Genomic DNA, 27,234 nt, shown 5'->3' with positions numbered 1-27,234 from the left:
AAGTTAAAATGTAAAGAGAAACAAAAATGAGAAATGCAAGAAGAATTCGTAGTAAAAAAATATCCTAAAAATCGAAAATCATAACTCAAAATATCAATATATAACGAAAAATAAAAAAACTAAAAATGTTTTTCCTATCCTTCTCAATCCAAAAAAAAAAAAACAACGAAAAGACATAGCGTCGAGAAAAAGACAGAATGACGAAAATAAAAAAAAACATAATGATAAATAAAAATGACATAATAGATTGCAAAATATATAAAACAATGTTGAACAAATATAACACAATATAAAAAAAGACGTAATGTTAAGGAAAAAAAACACAATCAATAACGAAAATAAACACAAAACACAATGATAAATATAAAGGCACAGCGATCTTTTTCCTTAACATTGTGTTTTTCTTTACTTTGTTTAGTTTTTTTTAGAATGAGAAATACGATGAAAATATTTTTGTGTTTTTACTTTTTTCGTTTTTTTTTTTTTAATTTTGAGTTAAGATTTTTTTATTTTTTATTATTTTTCTTACTACAATTACTTCTTATCCTTCTTATTTTTTTCCTCTTTATATAATAATTTGACACTAAGAAACCCATTAATTGAAATGCAAAAGGTAACTAGTGTTTTATTGTTAATCGAATGCAATACAAAACATGAATACATGATATATATAGTCTAAAACTAAGATAGCATAATTAGTAAAGTGACTATAAGTCTATATTACCCCTAGACTAATTAATCTCTTACAAACATGGAATCTTCGACTTATATAGTGACAGAAATATCATGAATCAAAATTGAAAAACATTTGAAATGCAAAAGGTGACATGTATTTCATTGCTAATTGAAGACACTACAAAATATGATATATATATACAGTCTGAAACAAAGAAACCACTATTAGTAAATTGACTAAAATACCCCTAGAGTAATACTATTTCAAACAATCATGGAATCTAAGAATAGTTATATGACTCTAGCTTATTACTTCAATTTTTTCTAACTCAATACACACATACTAAAATTTTATCTTTGGGTTGTTTTACATTATTTGTTTATAATATTTATGTATATTTTTGGATTTTAATTTTATTTATTATAAAAAAGTTAATGATTAATATATTTGAGGTTTAATGATGAAATGGTTTCATAAATAAATAAGATGTTATAATACGGTTTAAATGTTATCTAGGTTTGGTGAGACCCATGACCCGTTTTTGTATTATAAAATTGTTTTTTAATTATAAATAGTATCTTTTAAAAAATCGGATATTAATTTTTAGTATATTCCTATTTTATAGGATTTTCACATCAAATATTTTATTAGATTAATTTTTAATATAATGAGATGTTCGTCTAAGAGCTATCTGGGTTTGGTGAGACCCATGACCCGCTTATTTTTTTATTATTATAAATTGTTTCTTAATTATAAATAATATCTCTTTTTAAAAAAATTGGATATTAACTTTTAGTATATTCCTATTTTATAGAATTTTCATATCAAATATTTATTTGATGGGATTAATTTTTAATATAATGAGATACTATAACCCCGTTTAAGAGCTATTTAGGTTTGGTGAGACCCATACCCGTGAATTCAGGTCAAATGCAGGAGAAGCCTTCATTTACAAATAAAACAATCTGATGGCTTGAGAGAATTTAGGGAGCAAACAAAGAGCTTTTAAAGCTTTCGTTATATATATATATATATATATATATATATATATATATATATATATAGGAGGGTTATCTTAAAAATAAGTAGTTTCCTAGAAAGAGTAAGAAAAAATTATAGCTATTGGATCATATTAATCAATTGTTGAGATTTAAAATTACCAAAAACCGACATAGTTTCCTAGAATTACTCTTTCATTATCATAACCGACATATTTTCCTAGAATTATTCTTTTACCACAGGTTTTTAATGCTAAATGTCAAAAATTTATTGGTTCTTACTATTTTTAGGAAACTCTTTATTCTTATTTGAACCATTATATATATATATATATATAGGGAGAGGTTCAAGAGAAAACTCACATTTAGAGAGAAAACTTAAAAACTTCTAAAGAATTATTTTTAATTAAAAATAAAAAAATATTTTCAAAATCCTGTTTTAGCCATTATTCTTATATTTTCTTATATTTCACTCTAAAAAAACAAAACAAAAAACCGTTGTAATGCACATACGTATTACTGTGTGATACCGTTGTATTACACATGTATATTACTATGTATTTTTGAGTTTAATAGTGTTTTATTTCATATATTCAATATTTGTGTATTGTATATGTGTAGTAGTGTTGTATTATATGAAAAAAAATAATAATAAAATAAAAGTCGATGTGGTGCACATGTGCGTTAATGTTGTATTACACATACGCACTAATGTGTATTCGATGTGTGTATTAGTCTTATATTGCATATATACAATAGTGTGTATCAAATATGTGCAATAGTGTTGTATTCTATGCAATACAAACACTTTTGCATATATGCAATGCACACTATTACACATACGCACCATACCGACGAGGTTACCGACGAGGTTTTTTTTGAACCAATAACAACATATAAGAATAATGGAAAAAAAAGAAACTTAAAAATTTTTTTTTTAAAAAAGTTAAAAATAGTTTTTTAGAATTTTTTTGGAGTTTTTAAGTTTCTCTTTAAGAAAAGTTTTCACTAGAACCCACCCCTATATATATATGTATATATATATAAAATGCAAGGATCGAACACAAATGACATTTACCGTGTGAAGTATACGAGCTGATATAATAAAGGTTTGCGTGGCGGCATTTTCAATTTACTCTGAATAAAGTAATTGCGCTAAAACAACGTACAAGCAAACTAATAACAAGTATGCCACATTTTACAAGTAGCGTAATCATAAGTACTCTGCTTATTATTTCTTGTATCTTAATTAATTACTCCATTCAAAGTAATCACCAAATTGCCACCAGACTGACTCTCTCTCTCTCTCTCTACATTGTACCATTCTCTTTGCTTCAACCCCCATATATATTGATGAACACGTTATATAGCTAAAACATAACCTAATCAGTAAACTCATTTTCATGTTTGAATTGGGAAGCAGCATTATTCATAATTAATTCAATTGCCGAAGGTCACTAAATGCATTAAAATATTAAGACGGTTCCACCCACATGCATGGAAATTTCTCATGTACGTTTTTTTCTCCTTTCACTCGGCTTTGATCTTAGTCCCACACATATGTCAATTCTCTCTCTCTATATATATAACTATATATATATATATATATAGACACACCACACATATTTGTAATTTGTACGCGTTTAAGAACCAAAACGAACCTTGTATGTTAAGTTTGCTCGTTCGAGCAACAGTTAGTTATCCATCAGACCCATGGAAGGAGAAGAAGTGGTGATACCAGGATTCAGATTCTACCCGACCGAAGAAGAGTTGATAACGTTCTACTTAAAGAACAAGATACAAGGCACGTCACACGAATTACTGCAAGATATCGATCGAGACATCCCACAACTTCATGTTTATGATTTCTATCCATGGGATCTCCCTCGTTAGTACCTCATTTTACGCCTCTAACTTTATTTCTATTATTCCCTAAACCATTAAGAATTTTATGATAAAATTTTTATCTATTATAAGCTTTTAGTTTGCAAGCAAAAACTTGCTACAAATAAAAGTTAAAGCTACAATAATTCTTCAAAGTTACTATATGATATCAATGATCATGTTACAGAATTATTTTACGTTATTGACATTGAAAGTTTATAAGAATAAACCATAAAATATAGAAAATTTTGCTTTATATATGTGTTATGTATATTAAGTGTATGTATACATGTATAGTAACCAGAGCTTAATATGTGCTTAAGACATAAAATTAAGATTCATTGTTGGTCTTAACTCTTAACTATATATAATACCTTGAATGCAGAATACGCAGGAGAGCGTTGTCAGGGAGACCCCGAGCAATGGTTCTTTTTTATTCCTAGACAGGAAAAAGAGACACGAGGGGTCGACCATCGCGCCTCACGAGTTCTGGCTACTGGAAAGCCACTGGCTCCCCGAGTATTGTTTATTCGTTGAGTAACCGAGCCATCGGGGTCAAGAGAACCATGGTTTTCTACAACGGTAGAGCTCCCACCGGGACAAAGACCAAATGGAAGATGAACGAATATAAGGCTTTTCAAGAAGAATCATCCTCAAATACTAACAGAAAACCTGAGGTATTTTCTTTATTTTATTGTTCTTATTTAAGTTGTGAAATGGTGTTGTTCAAGTTAAGTTTGTCATCTGCTTCTGTTTTCTGGAAGTTTGTGAATCAATTCAAATTAAGAACTTCAAAGCAGTAATTATTGAATGTTGTTAAAAAAAGAAGTTATTGTAGAATGCTTTTTTAAAAAGTTAATTACATCTTATAAATAAGAAAATCACTTTATTTGGTGACTATGGTACGAAAAAAAAGTGCATTTATATATAATTTATCTAATCATATTACCAAATAGATCTAGGGGTAAACAAGCCGAACTCAGCCGAGCCCAAGCTCAGTTAAGCTTTATTGAGCTCAAACTCTACTCATTACGAACTTTTTGTTTAAACTTCAAGTTCAGATCGATAAGTATAATTAAAGCTCGCGCCTCATTTATATTAGTAATTATTTAATTATATTATTTATATAAGTATTTAAATATTTTTTAGAACTATACTTTGTAATAACACTAATTTATAGTGTTTGAATCAAATACAAATAAAATTAACATGCTAACTGTGAGAATCAAATAGTACAATTATATATACAACATAGTGTAAGTATAGTGTAGTGTAATTCAAATTACACTACGATGTAATTACATAATTACATTACTTCTAAATATAATTACTCTACTTGATTCTCACAATTAGCATGTTAATTTAATTTGCACGTTAACTTTCCCCTACTTTTATATGTTGTTATTATAATATAAAAATAACTATATTTTAATAAATAATAAGCTCATTTAGATTAGCGAGCTTATCTAACCTTAATATGTAAATTTCAATATCATCTCGTTTATTAAATGAGCTTGAATTTAAGCTAGAAATTTTTTATTGAGAGATTCAATTTACTCTTAGCTTGTTTAAACTCAACATAATTCAAACTTTTAGCGAAAAAGTTTCGAGTAGCTAGTAAAATGCATAAGCTTATTTACACCATGGTATGCGCCATTTGCACACTTTTACACTAATATAAATACGTAAAAACTACAAGGAAACTAATGCAATTTCTTATAACATGCAGCTGATGGAAGAGTTAAGTTTGTGCCGAGTGTATGTGAAATCAAACTGTTTGAGAGCATTTGATAGAAGGCCATCAGGAGTGACCATAAACGAGCAACCGCCAGTTCCACAACCCTATCACAATAAGGAACATCATGCAACCACATCGTCCACCCATCCCAGCCGTCCATCGATATTAGAGAGAACAACGAGCTTATCCGATCATAGTCATTACTCATCGGATGAGCAAAGTGTTAATCATCCTAACTCTATGATGGAAGGTGATGATCAACATTTGTGGGGCTGGGAAGACCTTAAAAATTGGTTCTAGGTTTTTATTGTGAGTTAATTATAAGCGTAGTTTGAAAAAAGAAAACGAACTGAGTGTTATTTGGATATCTGTTTTTATACATTTGTGTAATGTTTTGATTAATTGAGGAAGTGGTATAATTATGTGTAATAAAAAGTCATGCTTGCAGCTAATACTGGAAGTGTGTGGGATGTTAACGATTTTGGTTTTAATGGTTTCTAGGTTAAATCGTTAGCGGAATGATTTTTATTCCCTTTAATCCAAAACCAAACCGATAAAAACGAGATACATAAAATAATAATAAAAAAAACATTTCTACGGTTTGAGGTTGTTTAGACTTTAGATCATGTAACTTTTAAAACGGGGCGTTGGGATAATTCAAAACTTCTAGGACTATGTGACATATAAGATATTAGTTGACGTGTATTAACGTTAGAGAAAAGAAAAGATATATGTAATATTACATCATTTAGTTGGTTTTATTATATAAGTAGAATCAAGTCGATTGGGCATTGAATAGTTTTCAAACCATCCAGAAAACATCAAGATTGATATGAGATAATTAACGAAGAACACACAATATATAATAAACAGACTTTTATGATAACCGGGAAAATATACCTAAAAATCTCAATTATAATAACTCTTATAATACATAATTATAATACGGTTGACGTATTTATATTGCTAACTCGACTTGGTTAATAAGTTAACTAGCTAATAAAATTCTAAAGCGCCTTAGCCCCAAGTGAGGTCCGGACCCGTGGTCCCACTCACTAATTAATTAACCCCATACAAACTTAATGAAAAGGTTTCCTTTGAAGAAGACGTATTGACTTCAAGAGTCAAGACCACTTCGTATTTTTCAATGTCATACTTTGTTATGAATTTCTTTTTCTCCTTATTTCCAAGTATAAATGTATAATCGCCCTTTAAAATTAATCATTTTGATATTTTAATTTCAAGTAATGTATTCTTTACAAGAAAATTTAAGAAATACAAGTCAAAGTTTGAATGTTGAGATACTATATCCAAATTGAATTAGAACTCTTATTCATAACATATATAAATTATATCATTTGTTGATAAATCCAATGGATCAATACAATGCATAAATTACAAAAAGGAAAAAAAAAAGTAGTGTTATGTTGGATTTGCATTTCCATTCTTGTATCATGCCCAGTGAGCAACCGCTAGTTCCGCAGCCCTATCACAATAACGAACATCATGGATCCACACTGACTCATCCTAGCCGTCGATTAATATTGGAAAGAACAACATGCATATCTGATCATTGTCATTACTTTGTCAAGTGATCAACCACTTAATCATCCTAACTCTATGAGGAAAGTGATGATCAACGTTTGTGAGACTGTGAAGACCTTAAAAATTAGGTCTAGGTTTTATAATAGTGAGTTAATTAAGTCATGCTTGTAGAAGTTGAACTGTTTGTAACAAAAGTCATGCTTGTAGCTAATACTGGAAAGTGCTGATCAACATTTATGAAACCATTTAACACTAGACCTCATATCATAGAGATAATAGTAATAGTGTAATACCATATCAAAATTGTCATAATCGTAAATAGATAAATAAGAATGGTGATATTGGTAATGGATAAAAAGATAATACAATAGTAATTTAATATATATATGAGTAAAAAAATTACAATAATATATCCTATAGCACTAAAAATAAGATAAATGAAACCCATAGGACACATTTCTAACCAAACTCTACATAAAAGAAAAATGAACCATTAATACAGTGAGAGTGTTTAGACATTAAAACATGTGACTTTTATGAACGGGTTGGGATGATACCTAACATTTAGGACCATGTGACGTTATAACATGTTAGTTGACTTGACATGTCTTGAGTTTAGAGAAATGAAAACATAAGAGAGGGAAAAAGAAAATATAATTTTACACAATTTCCAGAACTATATATGTAAAATTACATCATGTAGTTGGTTTTATTATATAACTAGAACTAAGTCCGGCTTAGTATTGAACAGTTTTCAAACCACCCATAAAACATCAAGATCGATAAGGAATAAAACGAAGAACACACAACATAAAATGAACTAATTTTTTATTATAATCAGAAAAATATAACTTAAGAAATCCAAATACAATAACTCTTATGATATATAACCCTAACTCGGTTGATGTACTTATATTGTTAACTTGACTTGGTCAACAAGTTAACTAATAAAACCCTGAAGCCCGTAATCCCATACAAACTTAACGAGGTACTTGAGCCCGGACCCCGTTGGGTATACCCAAATCTGAAACATATGGGAGATACCTGAAACCCGATAGGAATTGGACAGAGTATGGGATTTGTATTAAAAAGTTTTGCGGGTATGCGACAAGTATAAGGTTCGGCGATACCTGATCCGATTACTTGAAACTGCATACTGAAGAGGTAGGTCCCAGCAGAGCCCAGTTGGACCCGCAGGACTCACCTTGAAGAGAGACGTCTGCGCAGAAACCAACTGGGTCCTGCGCGCAGGACCCACCATGCTCAGAGACGTGACGTCCTTACGCGCAGTACGCAAGCTGTTCCCGCAGGGAAAGCCTCCCAATGGTGAAGTACCCCGCTTGTTCCCGCAGTTGCGGATACAAGCCATCAGGGAAGGCTACCCGCACTGATAGCAAGGCTACACGCACAAGGCACTAACTCTTGCTACTTCAGTAGTCACCTGAAGGAATGAGCAAGGCGGGAATACTCCCGCCCAAATGAGCCAGTCCGTATGCTTCTGGAAGATCTTTTGTACTATACCTGTCAAGGTATGGGCAAAACAGACGATCTGACCAAAACAGCCCATGAACCAATCACAGGGTGACAGCTCACCGACAACAGTACGAGGAGGAGCACCCTCTAGTACTGTTTGTCACTATTAGCCGATGCCTACTCACCAACCCTTACTATGGGACGTGCGCAGCCTACAGTTGGTGGAACAGTGCATAGCCGGCAGTAAAGGAACAGTATACAGCCGACCTTGTCACTATCGGCCGCAGCCTATCCACCAACCAGCATGGCTTGTGCGTATCCCACTGTTGGTAAAACAGGAATACTATTCAGCCGGCTGTACCTTCTAGGAAACCTACCTTCGGCTATAAATACTCCAACACCTTGGAGTGGTAAGCACATCATCTGATATATCATTATCTTATCTTCTCTAGCAATCTCTTAATATACACTTATATTCAGAGCAATCTAGTCTGATTCTCACGCCGGAGGGTGGTCACTAGGAGGAACCCCCCCTTCTCAGTGACGAGCTTACGGTGTCTGTTTTGCAGGTCACCTGAAGAACAACCTTCTTTGCTGGACCTCATCCTCGTGGGAAACATTACTTAACCCCCAGATTATCCGTAATCTGCCCAGGGTCACTTAGTGTTTCTTCACATACCCTTTACCGAACCATACCCAATTCATATACATGAACTAAAAAAATATATTATTTTTCGTTAATCCTTGTCTATCATTTTTCATTTTTTGGACGTTCATTACATTAAACATTAGTTTTTCTCATAAAATATGCATTTATTGATATTATTTATAGTTTGCATGTTGTGAAATAACTATATAAAATTAAAATGATGTTATTTATATATGATAACGCTTATATGTATGTGATGCATCATATTTTAATTTGCAATAGTTGCTCGAGAAATAAAAATTATACAACAATTATAGTTATAAAAATGAAATGTACTTAGAAATCCGAACAAGTATTTATGACAAACTAACAGGTATACATGATACTTATGGATATGCCTGATACTTAGATTACCTGACGAGTAATGGGCCATGTCTGGGACACGACTTTACAACCATGCATATAATCAGGATTATCAATTCCCGATCTAAACTCGATCCATTGCCATCCCTACTCCGAGTATACTCTATACCAACAAAAGGTCTTTTCCTTTTCAATATGAATGGAAAGGTTTCCCTGTAAAGAAGAGTACCGCTTGTCCCTTATTGACTTCAATAGTCATGACCACTTCACATTTTTCAATTTCATACTTGTTATGAATTTGCTTTTCTCCATTATCATTTTATAATCGTTCTCTAAAAATAATCATTTTGATATTTTTCAATTTCACACGTGTATTTTGACAAGAAAGTTATAGAAAAACAAGTCAAATTTTGATTGTTGAGATACTACATCCAAATTGAATTAGAACTCCCATTCACAACATATCAAATAATATTACATGTTGACAAACTAAATGGATTAATCATTAAATACCAGGCGCTATTCACCCCCCCCCCCTCCCCTTCCAAAAAAAAAAAAACACACACACACTTTTTGTATTATGTTGGATTTTCATTTTTAGTTTGTGAATCACTATCCAAAATAAGCACTATCCTATAAAAAGAAATAGGTATATGACTTTGACCTTGTATATGAGAAAAAAAAGTTATCAAGAAAAGTTATTTAACTCTTACAGCCCTGCTTGCGGTGCGCACATATAATGTATATATGTGTGAACCCTTGGGTGGGCAAAAGTAAAATTGCACTAATTTTGACGTTATTTTACTAATCACGTGAAAAAAACGTTAAAAGTGGCGGAAGGTTAATCAGGCATCATGTGGTGGCGTTGATAGCCGAAAGACAAGGGCACATGCACCAATCAGCCGGTGTCCCGATGATTGAGTGTTATGTGTCTTATGTCCAAGGCTTGATTCAAACTACTATCGAGCCGGGGGTCTCACCGAAAGCAGCCTCTCTATCCCTATGGGATAGAGGTAAGGCTGTCTACATCTTACCCTCCTCAGACCCTACCATAGCATTGCTATTGGTAGGATATACTGAGTACGATGATTATTTAACTCTTACAATCTTTTCTGTTACCCACTGAATTTCCATTCACACGTCATTCTTAATTTATAGAAACAAATAATATTTTTTTATGTTTTAACAATTCGTAAAGGAAAAATAAAAAACTAAATGTAACTTAAATATTCAAAAACAAAAAGGTTGCAATTGTGAAAAATGCAACCATAAAATACCCAAAAAAAAAAAGAAGTAAAAGGTAAACTGTCAAAGTGCGTATATATGTTTCACGAAAGCTATCTAGACACGTACTTGCCAAAACAGCTTACGGATCAAAAATATTTTATTTTGAAACTAACTTGGTTTCCGGTGTTCAAAAAGAAAAACTAAACAACACGATGTATTTGAGTTTTTTTTTACTAAAAAGTTAACGGAAACAACTTATAAAGAAATCCAAATTTATTAGTAAATAAAGAATATTTTTTATAAAACTAAAATTATATTTAATTAATAAAGAAAGTCCAATGCTTGGTTTCTTATGTGGATAAATTTCATGGCTCTCCACCACGTACATGAACCATGAGGGAGGGGCTCCGTCACATCACTTTCACGCTTGGCTTTCGCTCTCCCACACCCGTGGTCTAAGATTTCAATTTCCCCAACGGTATGATAATTTTTCCATTTCAAAAGTTTATGGTCTAACCAAATTAGGGATGGGCACATAACCAAATTAGCTGAACCATAACCGAATGAACCAAATCATAACTGAATTAACTGACTTAGTCAAACCGAGTTAGGGTGTGTTTGGGATTGCTTGTTTAAGAGAAAAAGGATTTTTTGTTAAAAGGACTTATTAACTTATGAATATTTTAAAAGAAGTTTTGAAAAAAATGTTTGGATTAGCTTATGTGTTGGGGAAAGCCAAAATGACTAAAAAATACACTCTTTTTTAAAAGGAGTATAATGAGTTTGAGGGTTAAAGGGGTGTAATAGGTAAATCAAACCCATTAAGTTAATAAGTTACAAATTCCTAACTTTTCAAAACCCCTTTATTTTGCCTTCTCCACAAGTTAAAATCCATAAGGCCTTATGATTTGCCAAACACCTTATACACCTTATTAACTTTTCAAAAAGTTTATAAGTTATAAGTTGATGAAAATAAGAAATCCCAAACACCCCCTTAATTGACACAAACAATTAACTTCTATTACACGATAAATGATTAACCAGAGATTATGGTTTAGTTATGGTTTCAGAGATTATGGGCCGCCCCCAATGGGCTGTAAAATAACGGATCGATTAGGGCTCATAATTTTTGGGGGACCATTTAATAAAAATGAGTTTATTTATGTTTTTTTTTTACTATTATTATTTTTTTTAATGTCTAGGCTAACTGCAGTAACTTCCGTTTAATGCTAGCGAGGTAATTGAAAATTGTTTTTTTAAAGGCCTCGATTTTAGAATTTGCTTTATGCCTCCGAAATAATTGAGCCGTTCATGCTTAATAATTATTCATGTTCGAAGTTTAGCATGTGAATTTTGTTTGTGTAATTGGTTATTGGTATAAATAAGGAAAGTGGCTTTCTTTAAACTCTTTGCTAGTTTGCATTTGAAAGAAAATTCCACAACTAAAAGAGAGAACCAAATTATTCGCACATAAAACCTACCATGCTCTTTTAACCGAATTAACCAAAACAAAACGGTTTAGGTTTCTAGTTAACCAAAATTTTCGATTATGGGCTTGGTTAAACGCCAAAACCGAACTGAGCCGATTCATGGGCACCCCCAAATCAAACTAAGCTATACGTTTGATTGCTTACGAAAATACATGATGATTGTATGGTAGTTAAATATTTTGTCAAACTTGAATTAAATTTTATTCTAGTTATATCTAACCCAAATTGATTCCAACGAAATGACATCTTCCATTCAGTTCTATTAATAGAAACTTATTATAAATTAGCATCCTATTTTAAAGTTGTTCTAATCTCATATTTAAACTTCACTTTAGTTCATTTTAGCCTTCTTCATGGACCAGGCATCTAGCCTCTCAACACTTACGCTTTCAGTACCATTGTTAAATACATACAAATGTGCTTTATCGCCAACCGCTAATGTTGGATAAACCCTAGATGTTATTACCGTCTTCCCTCCTGATGCAAAGCTTTCCACAACCGAATGGTCAATCAAACTCCTAAGTGAAATCTTGTTTTCAGCTAAATCCACATCCACAAACCCTCCAAATGATGACCTATACTCGTTGTTCAATGTTGACCTTATATAAAAAGAAAAACAAAATTAATGTATAGGTGAATGTGAGCTAGGATTCTATATATGAATCACTGGTATCCATTAATGTTAGTTATGGATTAAGGTGTGTGTGAGAGATCTTACGGCATAGCATCCGAACACATGAGAACTTTACGATTGGTGTTGGGAGTTTTGAAAACCCTAAAAAAGACCGGAGTGTATTCTTCAAAATTCTCCGAGGTCAATGTTAGAAGGCCTAATGGCCCTAGCCCGCCTTGTTTGGCTGTACTCATGACTTGACATATGTCATTCGCAAGATTTTCAGGTGGGAATCTTTTATCCCATTCATTATTGTACGCCTCTGCTTTATCTAAACTCGGGAACTTAAAGACCACATCCACGTCTGCCTGTGTTTAAATCATGTATAACTATAATCAAATTACATAAGCAAACCAAATATTAAGTAAAACGTTTGACGAGAAGTTCACTTGTGTTCAAGCATGCACAAAGGTTTTATTTCCTTGTCAAAAGAACGAACATATGTGAATACAAGTATGGTTCGATCATGAACATAAATATAGTTAGCATTCGCCTCTTAAGGTCAGTTTATGTCTAATCGTTTATGTTCATTTATATAATCATTGGAACATAAATATAGTTAGCATTCGCCTCTTAAGTTAGCCCAACTCATTTAAAACCATTATATGTGTCCAATCGATATTGTTATTAATGTTTAAAATGTTATTGATGGAATTGATTTAATTTGAATATTGTTGATTACTTTAATTGGTGTTCATTTCATTCCTTATAGGTTCATCTGTGTTCGTTTGTTTTCCTTTGTGTGTGTTTATCTTAGGTAGACTATTAACACACAAACACAACCGTGTTCACTTTCCTAACAAACAAACATCAACAAGAAAATTTGTTGGTTTAAGTGTGCGTGTTAATTCATTTGTTCACTTAATGTTTAAATAAAGAAAACACACAAGCTCGTTCATGTTCGTTAGAAGTAGTTAGTGAAAAGGAAAGCTAACAAAATTTCAAACCTGGGCAGAAGTAGTTCCTGCAATTTCAACTTTATCTCCCTTCTTGAGCTCCTTATTGGTTAGTTGTACTCTTTTACCTCTTAAGGTTTCTAGTTCCGCAATAGGCCATTGTAGCAATTGCTTCCTAGATGGATCTAACCAAACAGTTCGTGGAATCAACTATGCCATTGTCACAATTCAAATATAAATCATGGTTGGCATACTATTCGAATATGAATGTTAAGGTTAGATGAAGATTCATGAAATATAAATACAAGAAGTTATTTACCTGAATTCCAGCCCATCCTTTCTTGACGTTTTCGTCTTCAGTGCTGGACTCGTTAGCCCAACCCCAAATAACCCTGCGTTTCTTTGCAGGGTCGAAGAACGACTTAGAGGCATAAAAGTTTCCCCAATCGTATCTTAAACCAGCCCAACTATCGACCATTCCTTTGTCTGGGATATATTTATCTTGTTTTGTATCATATTTACCAATTGTGTAATAATCATATCTAGTAAGTTCAAGACTTACTTTAAAAACATGTTTGGAATCACCATCTATTACCGAAGTTTCTAACCCTCTTTCTCCCTTAGTAGATACCGGATAAAAGTCCGGGCATTCCCACATCCCGACATTCTCTTTTTGGTGGAGCGGAAATGGTCAACCAAAGTCCAATTAATGAAATCTTTGCTTCGGTACAAGTATGATATACCTAACATATTCTCATTGCTACCAATGGTCATTTCCCATTGACCGTTGACTTTCCAAGCCGTGGTGGGGTCACGAAATGCGGACACGTTTTCTTTTGTTGGTTTTATGATGGGATTGCTATCAGGTTTGATCCATTTTGTTAGGTACGGGTCAGAATAGTTTTCGGGTATTGCATAGTTTTGGACTTGATAACCTGGTTTCGGTTTCTCTTTGGTCACCCCAGTGTACAAAATGACTGGTTTGCCATCAGGAAGGATTGTGGCGGATCCAGACCAACAACCAAACTTATCAAATGGTTTTGTTGGTTCGATTGCCGGGTCCAGTGGGGTCCAGTTTATTAGGTCTTCTGATACCGAATGAGCCCACACAATGTTACCTCGCACGGAACCTTTTGGATTGTATTGGTAGAATCAATGATATAATCCCTTGTAATACATTGGTGCTGGAAAATATGACCAAATTTCAAATTATTGTTAATAACCTTTTGTTTTCGTATATTAGTAAATGAATGTTTTTAAAGATATAAACTCACCATCAGGATCTGTATCTCTTGTTCAGTTTCAGAACCAGAACATGCATATAATTTGCAAGAGAATCATCAGCTTGTAATATTAGAAAAAGAAACATATTAAGAAAAATCAATATTTAAACGCATACGATTATATGCATAGATATAAATAAATTACGAATGTTTTCATTGTTAAAATGCTATGTATACGTAGAACAACATAAAGATATACGTATGAGTCGTGATCTGTAAGCAACATTGATATATATCGCATGAACCAAAATAACGAAAAGTCGTGTGATAATTGTGTCACATTCTTCAACCAACAACCAATATTATGCATGTTTATAGATGAAGTAGAATTGCAAACATAATGGTCAATATCAATAACATCTACTTGTAGCTAAGACCGTCATGACATACCATTGAACCAATGTTGCTTGGGTTGAAAAAGATAGGCAGTTCTATGATCTTCTAAGACTTGATCAGCTTTAATGTGCAGAAAATGTTTAGAAACTTTGTGAAAGGCCATGACTCCTCTGAAGTCATTCAACATTGGGAAGCAATACACCAACGCTACCAAACCCCAAACAATCACATTGAAAGGCCCCATTATTCTTATTTTAAAAAATATAAACTAAAAGATTTAAAACTTGTAAAATAATCTTTCAATTGAAAATTTGTAAAGGGGAGGGAAAAAAGGGAGTTAAGAGGTGATGGCAATGAATATATTTAGGGAATTATGAGTTGACGGTAAAGAGAGTTTTATGGGGATTAACACATACGTAATATTGTATTAACTAAATGTCGCAAAATAGGTGTAAATGCCATTTTGCGTTTGGTTTCAACGATCGGTTAAACTCTGGCTAGCGATATTTAATTACGGCCATTTAATTTGTGATAAAATGTATCAACCAAAATTTTCATATCAAAATTAGCGATTGATTTGACGGTTGTACCTTTTAATAACCAATTTTGTGGCTTCTCCTTCAACCAATTTTTTTATATTAAAGATGGTTTCATTCCTAACTTTTTCTATTAAAATACGTAAACATGAATAAGAGCGAGCATTCTCAACTTATTCCCTAAATATACGTGAGAGAAATTTGTAAATTATATAGTATGACTATAAGTGGTTGTAAATAGAGAAGAGAGAAATGTTATACAGGAAAGTTAAATTTGAGGTTTCATTGTTCACACTACATAATATTTTAATATTTTCTGAAAGTGGTTGTAAGCGAATGAGAAATAAATGATAATGATAAAAGTATAAAAGTGTATTATTTAATTAAAAAATATAAAAAATGTAGTGATTTTTAGTGTAATTATATAATATATATGAATATAGAGACCTGAATACGAATGCTCTAAGGGAATTTATATATAGTTTATTGGAAATTTCCAAGGCATAACTAGTTATGCAAATAATAGTCACACAAAGATTACATACTTATTGAAAATACATATTAAGACATTAGAACTAATACCATCTCAAACTTATTTCTATCTATATGATTCAATGTTATGAAACATGGCTTAGTTCATAATAGGTTTAGTGATAGACCAAGCATTCAGTCTTTGAACCGTTATGCTCTCGGTACCATTGTTAAATACATGCAAATGTGCATCACCATACACTGCGAGTTCTGGATAAACCCTGGATGTGATGACCGTTTTCCCTCCCTCCCCGAAGCTTTCCACAACCGAATGATCGATCAAGCTCCTAAGCGAGAGCGTCCTGTTAGCTAAATTTGCATCCACAAACCCTCCAAATGACGGCTTGTACTCATTCTTATTAGTCGAGGAACTGTATTCATAAAAAAAGATCTCAGTGATATTTTAGGATTCTTAAAACGGTTATCCTATGTTTGTTATGACCAGATATCTTACGGGGTAGCATCAGAACACATGAGAACTTTATAATTCTTGTCACTAGTCTTGAAAACCCGAAAGAAAACCGGAGTGTGTTCTTCAAGATTCTTGGAGGCCAGTGCTAAAATTCCGAATGGTCCAAGACCACCTTGTACGGTTGCACCCTTGATCCCACATAGATCTTGTGTTGGAAATTTATCCCACTTTTTATCATATGCCTCGGCTTTACTCAAACTCGAAAAGCTAAATTGAACATCCACATCGGCCTGTATGAAATCATTCGAAATAGTATGAATCTTTTATCTTTAAGAGACAAACTTAAAAATCTGATCAGTTATTGTTTTCCTTGTGAATTCAAGTTACTAGCTACAACTAGTATTAAAAGATAAACCTGTGCCGCAGTAATTCCTTTTATTTCCTTGATGTCTCCTTTGTTAAGCTTCACATTCTTTAGCTTCTTCTTCTTGCCCCTTAATGTTTCTAGTTCTTGAATTGGCCATTGTAGCAATTGCTTTCCACTAGGGTCCAACCAAACCATACGCGGAATCAACTGCAAGTTTACAAAATTTTAAATCAGCTAAAATTTAAATTTAAATCATGTTTAGTGACCTTTCTCTAAAACATGCTTGTTGATACCTGAATTCCTGCCCATCCCTTAGCAACATCTTCATCTTTTGTACTCGACTCGTTAGCCCAACCCCATAAAATCCTCCGCTTCTTGATAGGATCAAAGAACGTTTTGGAGGCATAAAAGTTTCCATAATCATAACTTAACCCTATGTCCCAACCAGATGCATTATCCGGGTGATACCGGTCTTGTGCCACATCATATGACCCAATCGTGTAGCATTCGTTTCTTGTCTCGTCGAGGCTTACCTTAAAAACATATTTAGTGTTACTACCCAATGTTGATGTGTCCAACCCATTTTTTTGGCCTTGAGATGATAATGGATAGAAGTCCGGGCATTCCCACATACCCGTACCCAATTTTTCAGTAAACGGGTGTCTGGCACGGGTCCACCTAACAAAATCTTTGCTTCGATACAAGTAAGCAATCCCTCGACTGTAGTTTCTACTACCGATCAACATTTTCCAATGACCATTGTTGTACCAGGCAGTTGAAGGGTCACGAAAAGACGAAATGTTCTCCATAATTGGCTTAAGGATCGGATTGTTTTCGGGTTTGACCCATTCTTCGAGGTATGGATCTGAATAGTTAGCAGGTATCGCGTAGTTTTGAACTTGGTGACCCGGTTCTGGCGTCTCTTTTATCACTCCAGTATACAAAATGACCGGTTTTTCACCTGGAAGGATTGTAGCTGATCCTGACCAACAACCGTACTTATCAAACCATTTTGATGGCACAAGTGCGGGTTTTAATGATTTCCAGTTAATCATGTCCGTTGATACCGAGTGAGCCCACACAATGTTGCCCCATACCGCACCTTTGGGATTGTATTGACAAAAGAAGTGGTAAAGTCCCTTATAATACATTGGTGCTGTTTCATAACATCAAAGCCATAAACCAAATGTTATGTCGATGGTTATAAACTTATAATAGCTTGTCTAGCTCTTATTAATCTTTTTAGAACTTACCATTTGGATCTATAAATACTCGTCGTGTTTGAGCAGCACATCATGCAAAGAGGATGAAGGAGGAAACGTATTAGCTCGGTCAGGACAAGAACATATGAATAAGCAAAAGTATATTCACTAACTATACACAAAGATTTAACCTTTTCTTATTCTAATTGTTAATTTTTAAAGCTCAAAGCTACTAAACTTTTGGATCATATTATATAATAAAGACTGGACATAAAAATTAGAATAAGCGATCATTTCCACAATCAAAGTCGTATACATCATCTAAAGTCATTATATGTGTGGGAGCGGTTTTGGTTTGACGGCGTCAAACATCCTAGCTAAAGGTTAATTGGTGACAAATTCATTGACATATTTCTCACTTAACTCATCATTAGTTTATTATTTTATAATAGTCACCTAAGATATTAAATTCTACCTCGCATTCGTTCTTTAATTTTCTCCAAGAAAAATTAAACCAATTATATAAATGCAATTTAATTTCGTTACTTTATTGGCAGAAGTAATGTATTTATGACCCATAACAGCCATACAGTAATGTATTTATTGGCAGAAGTAGTCTGCATGCAAATTAATCGGGCACAACATCAATAGAGATATTCAATGATATGCAATTTAATAAAAAAAAACATTAATATTAATAAAATTTAAAGATAAATATAAATATAAATGTAAATTATTATTTTTTTGTAAAGACTATTTCATAACACATCTTAATTTACTGTTAAAAAAAACGAAGCTAGACCCCGCAACCAAAAGCAGTTACAATTGAAAAACAACACCAAAAGGACGAAATACAAACAAATGAAACTATATATTGATAAATAAAAATACATCATTTGACGCACTCTAGCTAGGTATTGTAGCCTCCGTCAATTTTTAACCCGTACATATACAAATGTAACTACCAGCTAAGTTTTGCGTTATTAGTTATCTTAGTTGTGAGTAGTAGGCAATGCCAAGTTCTAGATAAATACATAATTCACGTTAAGTAGATAACTATGAAGATAGCGTAAGCATTTGATAAAAAAAAATTGTGAAATAGAGAAAGAGACGGTTATATACATTGTTAAATAGCTCGTTTTATGTCAACGTGTACTTGTATTTATATGATTTTTATTTATTTAAAATTGGTTGTGCATTAAATAGCCTTCTATTTATGTAAAAAAAGATTGGCTGTGTATTAAATAACCTTCTATTCACATTCCATTTAACAGATAATTTAAAAAAAAAAAAACTTTTGTTCTCAATATTTTTGTAAGTCTGGCTTGAACATAAGTTTAACATAGGTTGGCATAAAAAGGGTAGAGAATCGTGAGAAATTCTAATATATATGTTAAGTCATATGTAAATATATATCATTGGTGGCTGAATCGAAAATAAAATTTGCAAAATAAGATGTGATGCATGTAGGTTGATGTAACATATTGAACATATTAAATAACATGCAAATTAATACGCGCAAGGCACATGCATACAAGTGCAAAGTTTTTCAGTCCCACAGTTAAAGAAATAATAATAAGATCAGGAAGAGTCGGTACCATTGATCCAGTGTTGTTTAGGTTGAAAATGGAAGACAGTTTTATGAACCTGCTTGACTTTGGCAGCACCTATAGACTGGTGATGTGGATAAACCTTGTGGAAAGCCATGACTACACCAATATTACCATTGAAAGTAGTATTTAAGATTATTGGGATGCAACATAGCAAAACCCTAATTACTTTAATGCAAATATTTATCATTTCCATGACGTTATTAATTGTTCTTAATTAAGTATGTAATTTGGTCTTAACGGGGTTTGGAAGAAAGATGAAGGTGATGAAGAAGAAATGAGAGGTTATGGGAAGTTAGGAGGTGAAGGGTGGTTTAAACTTTAAACTTACAAGGGTATTTATAGAGAGAAGGTTGGCAGCATCAAGATCAAGTTAACTTTATGGACAAAAGTTTTTTTCTTTTTATTCTGAATATATTCAGATCAGTTTTAGGTGAAACGTGTGAACACGTCTAGCTATACGGACAGTACTTTGTTTGCGTCGACCGGCGGGTTTGTTGTTTGACTTGTTACCACTTTATTTTTTAAGAGGTTAAGAAAATACTTTATGTCATCAACTAAAATATTTGGTTGATTTTTTAGACCAAAATTTAGCATCTAATTATTTTATATGCATTTCAAATTCCGGTTGTAAGTTTGTAATTTGTGCTAAAATGCAACAAAAAATAAAATAGAATGGTTTCTTGTTAATTAAACACGTAGGTCGTATTCGTATCAACCAATCATCTTTAAAATAGTATTTTAATGAAATCGCCCCTTATTTTAATATTTTTAACGGAAAACCCATGCAACTAGCTACTACATAAATATTTTGGATTAAAATAAAAAAAAAGTGTCACATGTATGATATTTTCAATGTTTGTAAGAGTATAAATATGAAATTGTTACATACTATTAATTAGGTTAAAAATAATCAATCTCTTTTCCAAAACCCTATTTTTGGCTGCGTGAACAACTTTTTTTTTCCTTTTTTACCGAATTAACTAAGGGGGATCGGATCATAAACTAAGAACCTAAACTAATTTTCGTGCCACCTAATTTTCGTGCCACCTAACCGATTTCACAAGCCAAGTGTACCACCCATAGATACTATGGAAGCAAGCCGATTCACTCACGCATCACACACTCACTATCGGTTTTACAAAACCAAAATTGGAAGCCAATGAAGAAAGCCAAGATGGTGGCAGCAGTGTTGCTAAGCAAACGGATGGGGGAAGCCACATAAGCCCCAAGCCCCAAAAGGCCTTTTCATTATAGTTCGCTATTCATATTATATTTGTTTATATTTTAGGGTGTTTACGATATTTAGGGGTGAGCAAGAAAAGGGTCGGACCCTTAAAACCCGGTTACCCGACCCGTAAAACCCTTAATTAGGCCCGAATATATAATAAGGGTCGGTTAAGGGTATTTAAATTTCACCTTAAAGAGTAAAAGAGTTTCAAGGGTCCGACCATTTTCTATGTGGTCGATATCGCCGATATATCAGGGATACATCGGTTATCGGTCCCTTGGCGATATATAAGTCATAATGTCGGTACCAATAATATCAAAGATATTGACTGATATTTGACTAATATTTGACCGATATATCATCAATATTCCCGATATCAGTGTTTTAAGTCTTAATTAACAACTTTTCGTGTTTAATGTTATTGTTTTAAGTCTTAATCAATTCTTACTTGCTACGACTGTTAGTGTTGTGCAATTTGTAAAAGGTAATTTGTTAATGGTAGTAGATTATACTAATTTATTAGTGTTAAATTGTTATATATATGAATTTTATATGATATTAAAATTACCGATATCCCACCGACATCTCACTTCGATAACCGATATCTCAGATATCGGTCCTTGACCACTATTAGATATTTTTCCTCATTAATTGCTTGGCCCTTTTTTAAACCCTTGACCCATTTAATAGTTTTTAGATAGATATACATGGAAATCACTGAATTATTCTCTACATGTAATTTGTGAATGTGAATATTATTTGTATAAGTTCAAATGGTTGATAAACTTTCGAAGTTAGACTTTACTATGTTATTAAATGAAAGTATAATTGTATTAGGATTCATATATTAAAGTCATATATGAGATATGCAACTAGTAAATGCAGAAAGGGAGATGCGATTACTGCCTTAATGGGTAAAGGGTTGAACCCTTGAAACCCTTATTTATACCCGACCCTTTTATTGTTTAGAGGGTAGGGTTTCGGGTCCACATTTCTTCATAAAAGGGTAAGAGGTTCGGGTACGGTATTAAGTAAAAGGATAGGATCTTACCCTTTGAACAGTCCTAAGACATTAGTCAGGAAGGTTGTTTCGGTATTTCAAGTACGTCACCGCCAATGGGGTTTAATTGGGTATGAGTGAGGTGGTTTTGTTTATTTTATTGATCGTCCATTTTATGTCAATCGGGTTGCTTGGTGAGTGCCCCGGATACCCTAAGTGGATGTTTTATTATTTTTAATTGGGAGAAAGTGAAAACCAAACTTGAGAGTAAGGAATCAAATAGTTCATAATTTTGGCAGAAAGCTTTTTATCGAATTTGGTAGAGGGCAGATAATTTTGGAAAACAACAATTTTGGTACCAGAAAAGATAAATCGAGATAATGAAATGATGGTGTTCATGCCACGGCACGATAGGGTTTGGGGAAAAGATTGAACCTCTTTTTTCAATAAACCAATCATTATTTTTTTATTATTATCTTTTTAATTGTAAAAACCATGTCATTATGCAAAATGTTTTTTAATTAATAAAGTAAATATGAAAAAGTTGTATTGTAAAATGAAGAAACTAACATCAATCCAAACCGGAGTTAAAGATAAATACTTCAAGGGGGGTGGGAGTAATTTGAAAGCCTTGAATCCATGTGAACCCTGAATATGCAAAACTAACTACGGCGCTAGCTCGTTACAGGAAGGTGGCTTTTTGAAGCCACCCACCGGCGTAAAAATAAATATCGGTATTGGAGATTGTAATGAGTATGAATATGAGTGAGCTTAAAATAGAGGAATCAGAATCCTTACCTGTGCCTTTGCTTTCTCTGTTTATTATTAGTATATGAGGTGTGGTTGGTTCGAGTGTCACTGGGATATTTGTTTGGTTGCGGGTGAGTAGAGATAGTGATAGGTAATTTAGCGAGTCCCACTCTGCAATGAGATATTTTCCTGTGCGTAACATTCTCGTACAACGATTTGTGGTCCATGCGTGTTTCGTGCAACCATGTGGCGCTGGACGCGTGTTGTGTCCTTAGGTGGCCAATTTCAAATTGATTGTTTTGTGCCCGGTGCAATATTTGACCTAGATTACGGGTTGATCAAGATCCATATCTCTTCATAAAACCTTAAGAAACTTAAAAATATATAAGATTTCTGTAAAATACAGGAGATTAATTTCAAATCGAAATCATAATATGTTGGTTGTAATTTATTTAAAGGAGATGTATTTTAAATGGAAAAATAAATTCGTGTTTTGTACAATAAGATGGACAAAGATGATAGTAAAAATGAAAAAATATTTTTGAAAATTGGAAAAGATATCAAGTTGTAAAACTTACTGAGATCCTTTTTCATACAAGACTATGCGTTTATGTGATATGTGAATTCGACACGTAGGTGACACGTGAGCCGTGTGGCTTTCATATTTATCACCAAGTTGAGTATGTTATGATAGGATGAAATATGAAATGTGATTGTGGGATGAAATATAACCATTTATTAATTAACAATTAAAAACACTGAAGTTTCCCTAGCTCTGGTTGTTTGGCTCACGCTTCCGCCAACACGCAGCCACACCCAATTTGACGTCGTTGTGTGGTGGACTAGCGGTATATCAGGCCAAGGTGGCATGAGTCATACCCTCCTTCCGCTAATCATAGCACATTGCCTAAAAGGTATAATGAGTGTAGAAAGCCAAAACCTACTTAATTAATAATCTAGCGACATATGTCATGTCAAAAAATATAACTATAATTCACAAAAAGTCATGTCCTTACAATTAGTGAAAGTTTGGTTTTTAGCTATTAGTAGTGAAACTTCAATTTACAAAAATTTAACATTGAAATTCGCAAAACAGGTAACCACATGTCATGAATTTAGCTCCTTGTATCTTGTAGTAAAAAATTATAAATAAATAAACCACCTAAGTTTAAAATCATAAATTTTTTAAAATTCAAATGTTGAATTTTCATTCTTTTCAATGAGAAAACAAGATTTCTTTTTCAACCCTAAAATTTAATGTTACATTTCTTTAAAACTTTTCAAGTGTGTGATCAATGTCTAGTGATTTTACCACCACTCAATAAGTTGCACATAAACAAATTCCCAATTTGCACCATCTCATTTGGCATACATCATATCTAAAAATAAAATGTTATGTTTCATCATTCTTATGTGACATATGTTTGGCCACCTTTCAAAAATTGTATATATTAATGATAATCATGTATCAAAATTGATCTTCTTCTTTTGTTTTTGGTAGAATCATGGTTTAAGCCAACCATTGCTTTGTGTGTACACTATGCACCTAGCTAAAACTATTTGCATTCAAGGTAAAAGACATAACATTTCATTCGATATGTTAAAACTTAAAAGTAAGTTCAATTTTGGTAGGAATCGATCATTGTCGACGTAAAGTCATGGACGAGAATAATGGTCTTAAACACGTTTTGTTGGAATACACTTTGATCAAACAGAAAGGAAGAAGAAAAATACAGAAATTTTGAAGTGAACAACTTCGACTCTTTTCTTATTAATACAGCTCGACGAAAAGTCGAAAACAAAAGACTCGCCTAGGCCTGTATTAATACTATACTCCATAACTCAAACTCAAACTCAAACTCAATCATAGTCTAATACAAAATTAAACAAACCAAACTGGCTAACATAAACAAACTATTAAACACTAATTTTAAACAATTATGTAAAACCTATAATCTAGGTGATAAATCTTCTTGGATAATTTTGATCTTCTTGATAATTATCACTCTCTTTAATATTTCATATTCTTCGTTTTCTTTTCAAAGTTATCATCATAGGATGCTAATTCAAAGCGCTGAATAGTAGAAATTTGCATGTGTGACAAAAACAATATCCAATAAAATGGACAGAAGAATTTATATACATGAGTAACTATCAATATTGCATCCATAACCTAATGGTCTAATTAATATAGCAATTGTGAATAATAAGAATCACTAAAATGTAAATTTCAAAACAGAACACTAAAAATAAGGAATTCTTCTCATAAAATAGTTATGAAAAGCCGAAGTATGGATTAGTGGATTACTTATCTTTAACAACAGAAATATCATAAACTCTAGTCAAGACCCTCGATTACGCCGTGATTGTAGACTTTGGCATGAAACCAGGTTCCACACTTGACCCGGTGAATCTCATCCATAGATACGAACCAGGTTTCAGTTTCTTAAGAAAACTGTATCCGGACCTGGAACCGAACTGAACCCACGGGAACTGGTTCCACCTCAACCTGGTCAAAACCCAGACCTGACTCGGCCAAAACCTGATAAAAACCTGGCAAAACCGGTAAAAAAACCCGACCATACCTAGAACCAGTTCCTATCCAACCAAGTTCTTGACTTTGTTGACCAAACCTGGAAGTTTATGTATCTCTAGTTGATTGCTTGTCATTAGGTTGGTGGCCTAGATACATAGATAAAGTCTATTAAACACTAAGGATCCTAGATTCCTAGGGTCCGTTCTTGTGACAACACATTCACGGCGTAAACTTTTGTGGAACAAAAGTGCGAGATCAAATTATTTTTCTATGCCTGGTTGTAAATATCATAGAAGAAAGCCCAAAAAACCAAAAAGTAAAAAGCCCAAATTACCACTACCTAAAAGGCCCAAACCAGTTAGTTTTCACTTTTCACTCGGTAGTCTTGTTTTAGGGTCAACATTTAACTAGCATGATGCACAAAAAACCCGAACCTGAAAAAAATACCCGGAACCGATTTTTGTTATACCCGGGTTTTTAATACCCGAACCCGTACCCGACCCTACCCGTAGGGTACGGATAGGGTATGCATTTCAGTACCAAAACCTGTACCCGGAACCGGACCCGATTTATACCCGAAAACCGGAACCGGTTCCATACCCGGAACCGGGTTTTTCCAATACCCGAAACTTGGATTTTCAAATACCCGAAATTACCCGAAAAATACATGAAAAATACCCGAAAATACCCCTAAAATTGTAACCCCTTAAAAAAATTCAATCTTTACCCGAAAAAACCCGGAAAAAAACCCAAAAAAAAAACGTAGGGTTTTTAAATACCAGGAAATAAGGTATTCAAATACTCGGTTTTATACCGGACCCGAACCCGATGCATAGGGTACGGTTTTTAGAGACAATACCCGGACCTGAACCCGACTCGGGTATTACAAATACCCGATTTTTCAATACCCGGTCATACCCGATCCCGATTCCATACCCAAACCCAGGTATTTAAAAAACCTGATTTGTGCACCTCTAATGTACACAACCTCAACTAAAATTGCACACATATATATCATCACAAGATAATTACAAATTCAATAATTCAAATTACCACAATACCACGTAAGTTAACGTTACTAAACAAAAAAATGAACTAGATTGAACCATCAAAGTTACACAAGAAAATCGTATGACGCAAGAGTTTTGTTTTTTATGCAACACTTACATAATTACTGTAAGATAACAATTGTTTACATGTGACGTTGTCTAAGATATACAATATCACACAAAAAATTACATAGTTCGATGTAAAATCGTTCTTAAACTTAATAAGTCAACCAACATCTTAACGGTGAGATTATTCATTCATCATCTCATAGTTATATGGTGTCTATGACCCTTTGGGTGTGCCAGATTCAGATATGCCCAAATGACTCTTTCAAAGTCAACTTGTTAAGAGTTTTGACTTTGTAACATGTGCAACTGCATATGCATAATGCACAAGTTGTCACTAACTTCATAATTTCTTAAAATAATCGTGCATACATTTTCATCTTATTAAATCAATAATAAAGGCTCGATATTCCTATCGTTTACTCCATAGAATAGCATAAAGTGACCAATACAAAAACAAAACTATAACATTAATATAAGGGAAAATGCCAAAATGTCTTGAACTTTCAATTTTGATCAATTTGACTAACGAATTCTTAAAATGTCCATCTAAAAACATGTCAAGCCGATCACTTTTAATCATTATTCGATAGGATTTATAACCAACCGGATTATATCATTTGGCTAAAAAATCTCACCGGACGACTTAATAATCCCGTCGGCTTCGACGATTTTCTTAAAATATCTAGTGACCCAACGGTTTTATTATGCGA

General features: G+C 33.0%; 1 protein-coding gene and 2 pseudogenes across 3 annotated transcripts; 1 reads left to right on the top strand and 2 right to left on the bottom strand.

The window, feature by feature from the left end:
* Positions 1–3,387: 3,387 nt before the first annotated feature.
* LOC143537984 (NAC domain-containing protein 90-like) lies at positions 3,388–5,629 on the top strand (annotated as a pseudogene). Its single transcript, XR_013136173.1, has 3 exons — positions 3,388–3,562; positions 3,944–4,235; positions 5,288–5,629. The product of XR_013136173.1 is annotated as an NAC domain-containing protein 90-like (transcript).
* Positions 5,630–12,309: 6,680 nt separating this feature from the next.
* On the bottom strand, positions 12,310–15,475 carry LOC143537983 (beta-fructofuranosidase, insoluble isoenzyme 1-like; annotated as a pseudogene).
* Positions 15,476–16,398: 923 nt separating this feature from the next.
* LOC143537982 (beta-fructofuranosidase, insoluble isoenzyme 1-like) lies at positions 16,399–20,419 on the bottom strand. Of its 2 annotated transcripts, none has more exons than XM_077031631.1 (6): positions 19,878–20,419; positions 19,245–19,247; positions 17,371–18,233; positions 17,126–17,284; positions 16,753–17,000; positions 16,399–16,669 (listed from the first exon to the last, which is right to left on the bottom strand). In XM_077031631.1, exons 1-6 carry the CDS (start codon positions 20,083–20,085, stop codon positions 16,399–16,401), a joined length of 1,752 nt encoding a protein of 583 aa, XP_076887746.1. In that variant the 5' UTR covers positions 20,086–20,419. The 2 variants fall into 2 exon arrangements, with proteins under 2 accessions (XP_076887746.1, XP_076887745.1); XM_077031630.1 differs by lacking the exon at positions 19,245–19,247 and adding an exon at positions 18,331–18,339.
* Positions 20,420–27,234: the final 6,815 nt, after the last annotated feature.

Source organism: Bidens hawaiensis, unplaced genomic scaffold (genome assembly GCF_021521415.1).
Source record: "Bidens hawaiensis isolate Kalapana, Puna unplaced genomic scaffold, B.hawaiensis_p1.1 tig00011464_1, whole genome shotgun sequence".
Classification (NCBI taxonomy): Eukaryota; Viridiplantae; Streptophyta; class Magnoliopsida; order Asterales; family Asteraceae; genus Bidens; species Bidens hawaiensis.
Note: the sequence above shows the minus strand (reverse complement) of the source record. Positions and strands in the feature narration are given on the sequence as shown.

Coding starts and splice junctions, on each gene's coding strand:
- LOC143537982 (XM_077031630.1), bottom strand. CDS start 20,085: ATGGAAATGATAAATATTTGCATTAAAGTAATTAGGGTTTTGCTATGT. Junction 17,285..17,370: donor AGGGATGGGCAGGAATTCAG/GTATCAACAAGC, acceptor GTAAACTTGCAG/TTGATTCCGCGTATGGTTTG. Junction 16,670..16,752: donor ATGTGTTCTGATGCTACCCC/GTAAGATATCTG, acceptor TTATGAATACAG/TTCCTCGACTAATAAGAATG.